At 37.6% G+C, this 13,035-nt stretch overlaps 1 protein-coding gene across 2 annotated transcripts; it reads right to left on the bottom strand.

The window, feature by feature from the left end:
- Nucleotides 1-11,324: 11,324 nt before the first annotated feature.
- On the bottom strand, nt 11,325-12,770 carry LOC308647050 (heterogeneous nuclear ribonucleoproteins C1/C2-like). Of its 2 annotated transcripts, none has more exons than XM_081290823.1 (2): nt 12,640-12,770; nt 11,325-12,594 (listed from the first exon to the last, which is right to left on the bottom strand). In XM_081290823.1, exon 2 carries the CDS (start codon nt 12,531-12,533, stop codon nt 11,610-11,612), a length of 924 nt encoding a protein of 307 aa, XP_081146949.1. In that variant the 5' UTR covers nt 12,534-12,594; nt 12,640-12,770; the 3' UTR covers nt 11,325-11,609. The 2 variants fall into 2 exon arrangements, with proteins under 2 accessions (XP_081146949.1, XP_081146950.1); XM_081290824.1 differs by having other exon boundaries at nt 11,325-12,177; nt 12,217-12,765.
- Nucleotides 12,771-13,035: the final 265 nt, after the last annotated feature.

Here is a 13,035-nt window from a genome sequence, read left to right as displayed (position 1 = left end):
ATTCTTTGTTTTATGATGAGGTTGTAAGGTTCCAATCTGTAGTCTTTGAGCTAGTTCTATCCCCTCAGTTGTTTTCATTCATTGTCTGTTACATAAATTAGTATATTTTCTTATTCTAATTATTTTGACTTCAAGTGACTCAGTTTATCTGTGTATAAAATGGGAGGCTTTTCCTTTATGTTGCTTTTTTTTTCTTTTAAGTGGGGACAGGAAGAAGAGGAGGCAGAAAAATAAATTTACTTTGATCCCATAAGCAATGACTATTGATGATGAGAAGTTTTCTACAGGAATGAATGAATTAGTCTCTTTATTATGATCTTGGTGTGAGGCCAAAAGCTTCTAGCTTGAATTCTCTCATTAGGAAAATGATTCTAAATTGTTTTTCCTTGGTTAATTTTTCTTTTATTCAGGTGAGAGGAACAGCATAGTTAGAATTATGATATCCACTTTTAAATTTTTATTTATTCATAGTTCATCTACTTCTGAAAAGGAGTTTGAGGCAATTCACTTAAGAAATGGAGTTCTAATAAAATTGATTCGTCAGCAATCACTAAGAGACAGCAAACAAACATGAAGTGATAGTTGAAGAAAAATTCCTATCAAGAAATCCTGGCAAGGGGTTAGGGTTATAGCTCAGTGGTAGAACACTTGCCTAGCATGTGTGAGGCACTAGGTTCAATTCTCAGCACCGCATATAAATAAATAAAATGAAGGTCCATCAACAACAACAATAAAATAGTAAAGAAAAAAATCCTGGCAAAAAAGAGTACAATTTCTGGCTCCGCATTTTCCTGCAGGGCAGAGAGAACCCCTGTGGTTTACAAAGCCCTCTTTGACGAATCACAAAAGTCATGTTGGTTCATTAAAAGAAACAACCTTTTTCAAGTCCTCAGCTCCTTCAGGTAGAACTTGTCCTGGGAGGTGGGAGGTGGCCAATGCATTATCAGGAAAGGCTGGCTTTTGGCAGATTTGCAGACATCTCTCTCTAGGCAAGGATTCTTGCTCCTCACATTGGCTGATGCACAGCATTCTGAGGCAGGAGCAAAGGAGATTTCTTCTTCTCTTCATTAGAGGAAGGATAGGGACAGAGGTCAGAGGAAAGAAAATGCTCTTCTGGGCATGAGGAAGAAATCCCTGTCTCCTAAAGTGAGTTACAGTAGCTTATCTGGAAATCACCATTAAAAGGAAGGCTTGAGCCTGGCCAAAGCATTTGTTTATACCAAAGATCTTCTTGCTCTAAGAGTAATGCAACTGATTATTGGATATTGGGAAAGAGCTCATCAGTTGTAATGGAGCCTCCTCCCTGAAGAAAGCCACGGAGCTGCTGCCAGGAGATTTCATGTCAAATACAAATGAAAAATGAGAGTTTCCTATGAGATTATTGTGAAAAAAAGTGAGAAACAGCTAAATCAGCTTTTAGGAGATAAACAGTGATATCTTGAGTAGACCCACACTTTACAAAAGCTCGATCTTATTTTAGATAACATAAGCACGATCATTCTTTCTATACAATCTCTGATATTTTACTTTACTGTGAAGAAAATCTGCTTATCAATTTTAACACCCTTCTCTGAGTTGCCAGAGAAAAGACCACAGCATTGGAAGAAATTTATCTTTAAAATATTTCTAGTATGCGCAGTGACAGTGCCGTTACCACTAAGGACTTCTCTAGTATGTATTTTTTTTTCCTATGGATGAAGTAGGAATCAGAAAAGACTTTTTGCTTTGCCTCAGGAGGCCAATACAGGCATGCAAACACTGAGCCTGGCATTGCCTTAAGCTCTGAAAATGCTTTAGGGAACTGATGCTGTCGTGCACATGCATCAAGGCAAGAGTCTTTATGTACTAGGAATCTCATCACAGCATGACAATTTCAGCAAGGCTCCCAAACTGAGTTTGTTCCTGTCTAGTTCTCCCTTTTTTATGTCCCTTGAATGCCCTCACATATTGTGCAATATGTCTAAAGGGTAAGAGAAGTTCCTGTGGTACAGTTCACTTTCCCCGTCCATGCCTTCCTTGAAGGATGATGGGGCTGGCCACTTTTGAGATGTCTGCACTGCGCAGGCCACAAGTGAATCACTTCATTCACATCATTGCCCATCCTCACTGTAGCCCTATAAAAAGTCAGTATTCTTATCCTGCCTAGAATCAGTGGTAATCAGGTCTTCATTAAGTACATTATTATATGGCTTGTGTGATAGGCTGGAAGATACCTAAAGATGTTGGGGAACTAGTGATAAATGAGTAAGATATCATTTCCTACACAGAAGTAGGAAAACTAACCAGCCCATAAAGTTAAGGGACCTGACTAAGAAGGTAGAACCAGAATGTAAAGGCATTTGTATAATTCTGAAACTCATGTTACTTCCTCCGCACTGTGCTGCTTCTCTTGATGAGTTCCCATCTTCTGACTTGTGAGTTTTCTGAGGTTAAAAGCGATATTCTGGGGGCTCAAGGCACAGTTTTCCACATTTTAGCTGAATAATCTTAGAAAATTTATTTAATCCCTCTAGCCTCAACAATTTAAACTATAATGAGAATTCTAATGCCAATCCCCTAATTATGCTTTGAAGCATGGGATTGTGTGTATAAAGTCTTTAGCACTGTTCCCAGCACATGGTTAAGTGTTGGGTAAGTATAAAATGATATTATCTTCTCCACTATAGCCTTCTCTGGCATAAGGGGACTCTGGAGCTCTTTTTCACCTGGAATCAAAGTCTGCTTCCTTCTTGGATGGTTTTACCCCATGACCTATCAAAGGTTTTGCTCTAAACTAAGATGTGTTGGTCATACTTTCACTGATCACTTCAGGTGCCTCTAGAAACAAAGATGGAAACCTGCCCTTGGGTTTGGGAATACTTACATGGCCTTGTGTAATGATTAATAATATTCAATGATAGAAAGGAATAATATAAATGTATAGAAAGTGGCATTGTTTTCTGTAATGAACAAATAAATATGACAGAATATTTAATAACAGTTATGTTTCCCATCTTTTCTCCTAAAGCCATTTCCAGAGGCTTTTGCCTGTATCTGGTGAGCAGTAGAAATGGGGGATTGAGAGGAACTGACCCAAGGGAAGCACTCTGAAGATTTGAGTTTTAAGCATCTTTGGTTCTTGAAACTCACACAAGTGCAAACTACCACACGCTGTCTATGTCTGACTCTTTTATTTTTAAAATATTTTTAGTTGTAGATGGACATAATACCTTCATTTTATTTATTTATTTATTTATTTATTATTTAATTGATTTTTAAAATACATGACAGTGGAATGCATTACAGTTCTTATTACACTTATAGAGCACAATTTTTCATATCTTTGTATATAAAGTATATTCACACCAATTCATGTATTTATACATGTACTTTTTTGCATTACAATTCTTTTTTTTTCATATCCAATATATTTTATTTCTATACAAATCATGGCAGCAGAAATAAATGCTTTCAAATAGGGAAACTATAGAGAATAATAGGCGTAGAAAAGTATATGAGAAAGGTTTCTGGTCAGAATGATTCTACAAATTTTTCACATAGTCATTTCCCATTCCAATGCTCCCATCCAAATGCATAGAAATGACAAAAAGTACGTGAAAAGAGAAAAAAGAAAAGAAAAGGCTTGGTTGAAAAACAAGATAAATGTGTCTTACACTGACACTGTACAAAAACACAAAATAAAGATTATGATGCTGTGGTCATGTTGGACTTTGGAATCAGACAGTTTTAACCAGGAGTTGAGAAGTGGGGGGTAATGTTCATTTCCAATTATGGAACCAGAAATAGTAGACTCACTTCTTTTTTTTCAATTTTTTTTATTGGTTGTTCAATTCTTATTACAAATATATACCACAATTTTCCATATCTCTGTTTGTATATAAAGTAGGTTGACACCCAATTTGTGTCATGCTGAGGATTGAACCCAGCACCTCACACATGCCAGGCAAGCATTCTACCACTGAACTACAACCCGTCCCCTATGTTTGACTCTTTTGTTAGATTGGAGAATATATCAAGGAAATGGCATGGTCTTATTCATCTTTGCCACCTTACTGTCTGTCATGATGCCTAGCATATGATAAGTGCTCACTAAGTATTATGCAATGAGAAAACTAATGTAAAGTGAGCCCCAAAAATCCATTTATGTTTCTTGCTTCAAAATTTATACTATATCTCAAAACGACTAGAAAAACATGTTGAAATATAATGTAGATCAGAGGTTATTTCTGGGTGCTTAGATTTAGAAGTGATATATTCTTCTTTGTGCCTCCAGAGTGTTGTGGATTAATAACACAACAGCAATTGATTCTATCAAGAAACAATATTGACTTTACTTGTGGAGTGGAAGACTCCTAGACCAAGAAGTGATATGATGGGTGCTGCAGCCTTAGAGAGAATTCAACATCTTGGTAATATGCCCTTCTCTCATCAGGCTCAGACCTGACCATGGTTAATATTCCTTTGCAGTTTAAGGTATATCACTCTTTCATGGAGTTCTTAGTGCTTTGGCACCTTTGCTGCATTTAGCCTTCCAATTAAGGGGCTGGCATGACCAATCCCAACAAACATGGAATCAGAGATATTGTCTTTGACCCAAATTTAAGGTCCTACACTCTGCTCTTCTATAATCTAACCTTTAATCTCTTAGCTTACAGAAATTTATTTCCCACCTCTTAGCTTCATGATAAATGCTTACTGATATGAGCAATCAGCATAAGTCAGGAGGACTCATTATGTTTAGTTTATAAATGTGTAATTCTTATTGGCTTGAGAAAGTTTTATTCTTGCTCCTTTCTCCTGCTGCAACTGACTCTCATAACTGGTTACTTTAACAATGATCTATATATTTCTTTTTTGGTTTGTTTGTTTCAAGGTTTGATGTCATTCTTTTTTTTAATAATAGTATTTTATTTTATTTTTGCATTACAATTCTTAATACACCTTTATACCACAATTTATCATATCTCTGTATATAATATATGTTGACACCAATTCACATCTTCATACATGTATTTTGTACAGTGATGAGCGTCTCCTTCCACCATCCATGCTATTCCTCTTCTCCCTCCCTTTCCCTCCCATTCCTCTTCCCTGTCTAGAGGTAATCTTCCTCCCATGCTCTCCCTCCCTACCCCATTTTGATCACCCCCCTTATATCAGAGAAGACATTCGGCATCTGTTTTTTTGGATTGGCTAACTTCACTTAGCATAATCTGCTCTAATGCCATCCATTTCCCTGCAAATTCCATGATCTTATTCTTTTTTAGTGCTGAGTAATATTCTATTATGTATAATATTTCTATATCTTTACAGTATTTGTAGTTTCTGAGCTATATTGTCGCTTCCAAAAGGTCTATGATGTTGTCATAAGGTTATGAGTCACTGAAGAACAAATTCAGGCCAGTCTTCCCCACTCAGATCCCAAAGGTTATTTTGGAAAAAATATGCATAATATATCATGGTGCTGTCATTTGGGTCTATAGAGGAAGACAACTATGACTCCTGATGCAAGTTCCAATGCAACCAGTGGGTTATTTGACTGCGTGGGCATCTTGGGCTTATTGGGTATTACAGGTACCCTCAGTCCCCTTCAGGTTACCAAAAGATTCTCTTTCTCTGCAAAACTAATTTTAGGGAAGACAGCACTTGGATTAGAAAGAAGAGAGTGAGTCACACAGTGTCAAGAATTTATAAATTGACTTAGTCTTGACTAGATTTTTTAATCTCTTTTTAAAAAATGATTCTTTGTAGCATGAACTAGAGTCTCCCAAAGATGTAGTTTATTATTTGACAGCAAATTAGGTGATTTGGGGAGATAAACTAATCAAATGTAGTAATCTCCACTGATACATTAGCCAACTAATACATCATCTTTCCCAAGCATATGCTTTAGCTTAGTTAGCTTGTACCTATTAAGAGGACCTCAAGGAGTGTCACTAATGGTAGACATCCAAATCCCTGAAGACAGAAGGCCCTTTGGGGTAGTGTCAAATCAAATCCTAGAAGGGACTGTATAATACAACTTCTTACCTGACATCAGGAAGTCATCTTTTTAGGAAAGTTCAGAAAGTCAAGTCAAGCCCCTTATCACTTTAGACAAAATTTTAATACATTCTGGAAACTCTACTCTTCCTTTCTCTAAATAAGGGAGTAACTGAGCTTGCTTGCTGTTAAGAGGTTTTAGTACAGTGAATAATGGTCTTCCAACAGGTATGTCTACCCAGAACCTCAGAAGGTAGCTTAATTTGGAAGAAGAGTCTTTGCAGATTTAATTAAGGTAGAAATCTCAAAAGGAGCTCATCCTGGATTATCCAATCCACAATCCAATGACAAGTGTTCTTGTAAGAGATGGAAAAGAAGCCATATGAACCCAGAGAACACCACATGAAGATGGAGAGAGACTGGAGTTATACACCAGCCAAGGAACACCCAGAACCGCAAGAAGCTGGATGGAATGGGGCAGTAGGGGGTAGGCAGGCTTTCCTCTAAACCTGCAGAGGGAGTGGGACCTTGCTCACACCATGATTTTGGATTCTTGGCCTTCAAAATTATGAGAGAATACATTTCTGTTAGCTTAACCTGTGTAGTTTGTCATTATTTATTATAGTGGCCTTAAAAATAATACAAATATTTTCTTTAAGATTCATATCTCCAAAGGGTAGTAAAGAGGTTTTCTTGTATGTGGGAGGAATTTCCCTAGCATCTTTTATTTTTTTCCCCCCAGGGGGAATTGTCCTGTATTTTCTTGGTTTCTTGGAGTTATCTGCTAGCACCAATGAGGCATCAGTGACGTTTAGACTTACCCCCCAAAAACCTAAAGTTAAGAACACAGTTGGTGGACTTTGGTCAAAGGCTGATTATGAATGTAATAAGTTCATATTACAATTTTTAAATAAGTAAATATTTTTTTTCCTGCTACCTTTTCCACTGGGAGTTCACCTTCTTGAAGAACCTGAGACAAAGAACACCAAAGGTACAAGCAATAATTAACTTCTGATTGCAATGTAGGGCCAAAAAGTCCTGTTTTGTTATCAGTTCTCCAAATCTCTGAGAGATTAAACATTTGATTAAACATATTTCAGTAACAGAAACTACTGAAATGGCTTTTGAACTATTTTAGTCACGTAGATGTATATTTACCTTCTACCTAATGAAACAATATCCTGTTCTCTGCTCACTTGTTTATGTACTTGAAGGAATTGGGTCTCCACATCTATTCATCCCACCATTTCTTGAATATCAAGGAAATGATTCAATTCAAGAAATATTTGGCCAGTGCCTACTGGGTGCTCTGCATACTATTAGAATTGGGTGGATTAGAGAGGAAGTATAAGGGAAGATTCCAAGTGCTTCCACGTTAATCAAGGAAAGAGAACGTCCGAGTAAAGCTTTTGGCAAAGATCCTGAACCACCCATGAGAGATACCTGGAGAGAAATCTAGGCAAGTGCCACTCTGCACTGCTGATTTCCTCTTTTCTCCTGCAGATCCTTTTTGTTTTGTTTTGTTTTTTTACTTAGTTTTGTTTTTCCACATCTCTATCTCTTCTATCAGCCATTGAATGGAAGAGTCCCTCAAGGTCAAATAGAAAACTTTATCTCCCTTCCTGGTCAAGAAAGTCCATGCCCGCTAATGCTTCAGTTAATACCAAAATTCTCAAATATTCATTTTCTGCCCAAAGCATTTCTCTGAGATCCGTACTGCTGTATACAACTACTTGACATCTCTTGGATGGCTCATAGGCACCTTACACTTAACAGGCACAAACAAAACTCAGGATTTTTGACTCCTTGCCACAGGTCTGACCATCTTTCACTGTTCTATTCCCCAAAATAACAAAAACAGAAACCAGAGAGTTATGTTTGATATTTCCCTCTCCCACAACCTCACCTTGAAGCTGTCACATAGTCCCGTCCACTTTACCTTCCAGATTTTTCTCAAATTTGTCTCTACATTTCCACTGTCAACCTCTTGTTCTAATGTGTACTACAGTCTGATCATTGGAATGCGTTCCCCTAACCTTTGCCATATTCTGTTGGTTAGAAGCAAGCCACAGGACCTGCTCATTCTGGTAGAGTGGAGATTATAGAGGCACAAAACTATGGAGTGAAGATTGTGGGGCCTCTTAGAATTCTGCCTACCGCAGATCTCAAATCCAATTCACTTCCTCAGGGAAACCTTCCCCAACCCAAGAATTGGAATTAATCAGATCCTTTAAGCTCATACCTCTTTTTATAGCATTTAGTCAAAATTATAGTTTTTATAATTTTTAAATTCATTATATGATGACTGATTAATATATATCTATTGTTAGTTCCATGAGGAGCTGCTAGGTTTGCTGTAGCACTAGGCCTGCCACATTGCAGAAGCTCAAGGCTATTTCTTGAAAAAATGCACAGCAGAACCTTAGAAGCTATATTTTATTACTTTGTCTATACTTTCTTATCTTGATTCCCTCATCCAGAAATCAGAGAAAATATCACTTCTGAGCTATTTACTTAGTGGGTTGCCTCTCTATTGCAGGAATGATGGCCATAAGGGCTCAGTGAGTTTTATTGAAAAAAATAAAAGACAAACTTTTATCCACCATCATGCAAACAAACAGGAAAATCATAGTTTCTCAAATTCCTAATAATAGGCACTCCAAATTGATAATAAATGTTAGAAGAAGCGAGAAATAGAATGGTAACATGCAACCATCAATAAAAGTTATAGTAACCTGGAGCGGAGTTGTGGCTCAGTGGTAGAGCACTTGCCTAGCATGTGTGAGGCACTGGGTTCAACTCTCTGTACCACATATAAATAAATGAATAAAATAAAGGTCCATCAACATCTAAAAAATTTTTTCAAAAAGTTATAGTAACTTATTTTTTTATCTTGTTTTCTGAGATTGCACATTAGCTTGTGTTCAAAGAATTTATGCTAAACCACTGACAGAGAAAAGTTGATATGACTATCTTGAATGGGAATTATGTCCAGATTCATGGTTGAGCAATTTTAGAAAACAGTCAAACATTGGTTTGGTTACCTGTGAGATACCTCGTAAATTTTCACTTTTCTGAAAATAGGTGTTCCATTTGGTAGACTAGTATCATGGGATCTTACTAATTATGTGAAGGTGGTCACCACCTCTACTTCTTTCAGCATCTATGGCAATTATGGAACACTTACTTTGTGCCAGGCCCGCACCAAACACTTTATGTGTGTTATCTTTTTGATTTATTACAATTCCTGTAAGTACCTAATACTTACCCTGTAACAGTGCTTCTCAAACTTTAATAAACTGTTAAAACACAGATTGCTAGTCCCTACCCTCAGAGTTGCTTATTCAATAAATCTGGTGTGCAGCCTGCGAACATGCAGTTCTAACAAGTTCCCAAGAGATAAATATGATGCTGCTGGTCTGGGGATAACTTGTTAAGAACTGCTGCTCTGTGAGGCATCCTTAACTATTTTTGTGTTACAGAAACTGAGAGGTTTGTCAGATCACATGGACAGTACGTGGTACAGCCAGGATTCAAATCCAAGTTCATTGACCCCAAACCACTAGTTAACACAACCAGAACTAAAAAAATTCTTGCAAGCCCATTAAAAGACATGCCTATTGACATAAGTCAATCTTCAGGTAATTCCAAACATTTTGATCACATTAGTTTGTTTTAATAACTATTCATATAATCATATTTTAAATGTTCATATCATTAAGTTTCAGTGTTTTAAAATCTGAAAAAAAATTATGAAAAGATTTCTTAAGATTATAGTTTGAAAATCCTGATTTAAAAATAGAGAAATCCAAAAGGGCTTTCAACAGGTTGACTGTGGAAGAAAATCTCCTATTCACTTCTCATAGAAGATAAAAGCAGATGGGTTAAGGTCAGATACAATTGAAGGAAGTCCTTTATGATAAATCTGAAGACAACCTGGCCATCAGAAAGGTAAACTCAAACTCATATCTGGAAGTGAAGTTTTGATATGACAGAAACTGAAGGTCAGAGATAATTTTCAGTTCTGGCTTAAATAAGACTTGGCCTGTGATATCTGAATACAGTGACTGGAGGTGGGACCACTTTTCCAGGCTCATCTCCATTGTTGTATTCTAGACTTCAGCCCCTATGTTAACACTATCACAAAGGCTTCTGTCTGATTTTCCAGATTGCCTCACTCCAGATAGACAACAAAATAGTAATTTTATCCTTCTTCAGTGTTTTTACATGATTTTCTCCAACTTAAGATGTATATTCAAGATTTATTAAGATGTCCCTTTTTCTTTGTTGCTTATCTCCCCATCCTCACTTTTCATTATTCCTGAATGAAACTTTTTTCCCCAGTAAGCAAATCTGCTCTTTCTAAGCCTTAACTGTTTTACTCCTGCTTTTCTTCTTCCCTTTTTGCGCACCAATTACTATAATGTTCTATCTTCAAACCCAACACAAAACCTACTTCCCCTGGATATCTTCCTTAATTAATTTTATCTCATTCTAATATTGCTCCTTGGCCTTTCTGGTCTAAGTTGAAACTAAATGAGTCCATGGGTGTGTTGAAAAGTTCTTCTGTATAATTATTCTTCAGCTGTTCAATTAATGTTTTCTTTTTTTTTTTAAATGTATAACCTTTACTATGTTCTAAGTTATACGGGAAGGCACAAACTACAGAACAAGGAAAGAAAGCTTTCCTATTTTTAATAACACTGAGGCACAGACTCAGAATCCAGGTAAGGTACCTGGGGCTATAAACAGTTATTAAAAGAATCTCCATTCCATGTCACAGATAATTAACTCCTTAATGCAACATCCATCTTGATGAAATTTGAGTAGTGTATGCTGATACGCATAATGATCATACTCCAAGAAAAATATATTTAATATATTCTAAGGGTTTTGTGGAAGTTGCTGCAAAACAAAGAATTTGAAGTAAATAATTATAAAATACAAAAATAAAAAACCAGGTCTTTTTCTCCAAATTCCTGGTTTAATAAGGACTTGTTTATTTTGAGAAAAAAGGTCCCAAACATCAGGCTGTTCACAAAAATAACCCACAGTATCAACTTTAGAAAACAAAGACTATTACACTAATTATTCTTCTAGAGGATGCATTTAACATGCCAACTCTCATTCACAAAAATACATTGTTACATTTGTGTTGAACAGCCCCACACAGGACTATTATGTGGGGGATAACACACATACCTCTAAAACTCAAAGCTGCTCTCAGGTGCTACAACGAAATGAGATTGCCTTTGCAGTTAGGGAAGCAACTACTGAAATCATGTATAAATGGAAAGAACTGTACTCCCTGCATAACAAGAGATTATTTTGGAGACAGTTGATAAAAACCATACATCCTTTTTATTGTTAAGTCATAAAGAGGTATCAAAATTAAAAGCAAAAATTACAGGGTAAGACTTAACAAAACTACTAGGAGCGTCAAAGGAAGTGAAAATGAGACTAGGCGCAGGGCAATATGAATTAATGAACACGGGAAGGACAAAGATAGGGAGAACAGTGAGCATGTGCTGAAGATACTAGGGGAGAGGATCTGGTGAAATTTTGATCTTAAGACAAGCGCCTAGGTAAAGAAATAATGGGTAAGATTTCTAAACCCCACTATGTGCTTAAGAGTCATCCTCGCCATTGGCGCTGTCTCTGTCATCCTCTCCTTCCTCTGCCTCTTTTTCATCATCCTTGATCAACTCCAGCTGGTCATCCCCCCGATCTTCATTATCATCATCATCCAGTAGATCCCCCTCCTCAGCAGAGTCATCTGCACCCCCCTCAGACTCCATCTTCACATTAGTTTCATCTTTCTTCAGGGAGCTGCTGCTCTGCTCCTCTTCCGACTTATCATTCTTCGTCTCTACTGCTTGTTTGCTCTGCTCCTTTTCAATTTTTTCCAGACTTTCCAGAAGAGAATCCACTTTTTGTTTTATTTGGGTCAGCTCCTTCTTAATGGCCTGAAGGTCATCTCCTTTCAACTTTCCAGACTTGGAAGAAGATCCCCGCTGTCCACTCTTAGAATTGAAGCCACTTTTGCCCCTTCGGGAGGTGTTTCCTGAAACACGCTGGCGTTTAGAGGGCACTACAGCCCTAGCAATAGGAGGAGGAGGAGGAACTCGTGCTGGGTAACTATACATCCTGTCATAATAATCACGTTGAAAATTATAGTCCAAGTCAAAAGAGGAGCTGAGTAGAGGGGACGGAGAAGAGTGTTCTGGTACTGACCCGTACATCTCCGCTGCAGATCGTTTCACACCTGCCTTTCCTCTGTTCACTTTTGGCTCTGCAGCCAGATTAATATCTAAAACCTGGCCAGCAATCATTCTGCCATCCTCTCCTGCTACAGCAGCCCGGGCATTTCTCTCATTAACATACTGGACGAAGGCAAAGCCCTTATGGACAGAGCAGCCCACAATTTTTCCATACTTGGAGAAGATTGCTTCCACATCAGACTTCTTGACCACCAGAGTGTTTAGATTCCCAATGAATACACGGGAGTTCATGGAGCGTGGATCTGTCTTGTTGGTAACGTTGCTAGCCATCGTGTCTGATAAGGTTCCTCACAAAGGCGGAAGAATGTAGCTGAAGATCAAAAAAATCTCACTCAGCAAAGATCCACTAACTTATATATTTCAAGTGATTTGTAACCAGGAGGGGGAGGGAGAAGAGATTCGATTCTGAATCTCCTACTCCCAGATTCTATATGAAGAAGTCGACCGCTGCTCGAGGTCAGCAAGGCGGCCGCAACCGCTCAGCCTTCGTCTCTTCACAAAATGGCCTCAATTAATGTTTTCTAACTCTAAACAGACTATAAACCCTTTGAGAGCTGAGATTGTCTTTGTTTCTTTTCTTAAGTGCTCATCGGACCTTATTTCTTCATTCACTCTTTTCTTCATATTTGCATCACAGACTTCTATGTGCCAGGAAGTAGGCCTGTAACATTGCTGTCAGAAGTTTGCTTACTTTCCTTAACCCTGCACTACACAGGGACCTTCCAATTCAGAGCTCTGGACTTGGATTTGGGTAGTTGTTCCATTTGCTTGT

The sequence above is a fragment of the Spermophilus citellus genome (assembly GCF_964194105.1).
Source record: "Spermophilus citellus genome assembly, chromosome: 4".
NCBI classification, from domain to species: Eukaryota; Metazoa; Chordata; class Mammalia; order Rodentia; family Sciuridae; genus Spermophilus; species Spermophilus citellus.
Note: the sequence above shows the minus strand (reverse complement) of the source record. Positions and strands in the feature narration are given on the sequence as shown.

What these genes read in the sequence shown, in the direction of transcription:
- LOC308647050 (XM_081290823.1), bottom strand. Translation starts at nt 12,533, where the DNA reads ATGGCTAGCAACGTTACCAACAAGACAGATCCACGCTCCATGAACTCC.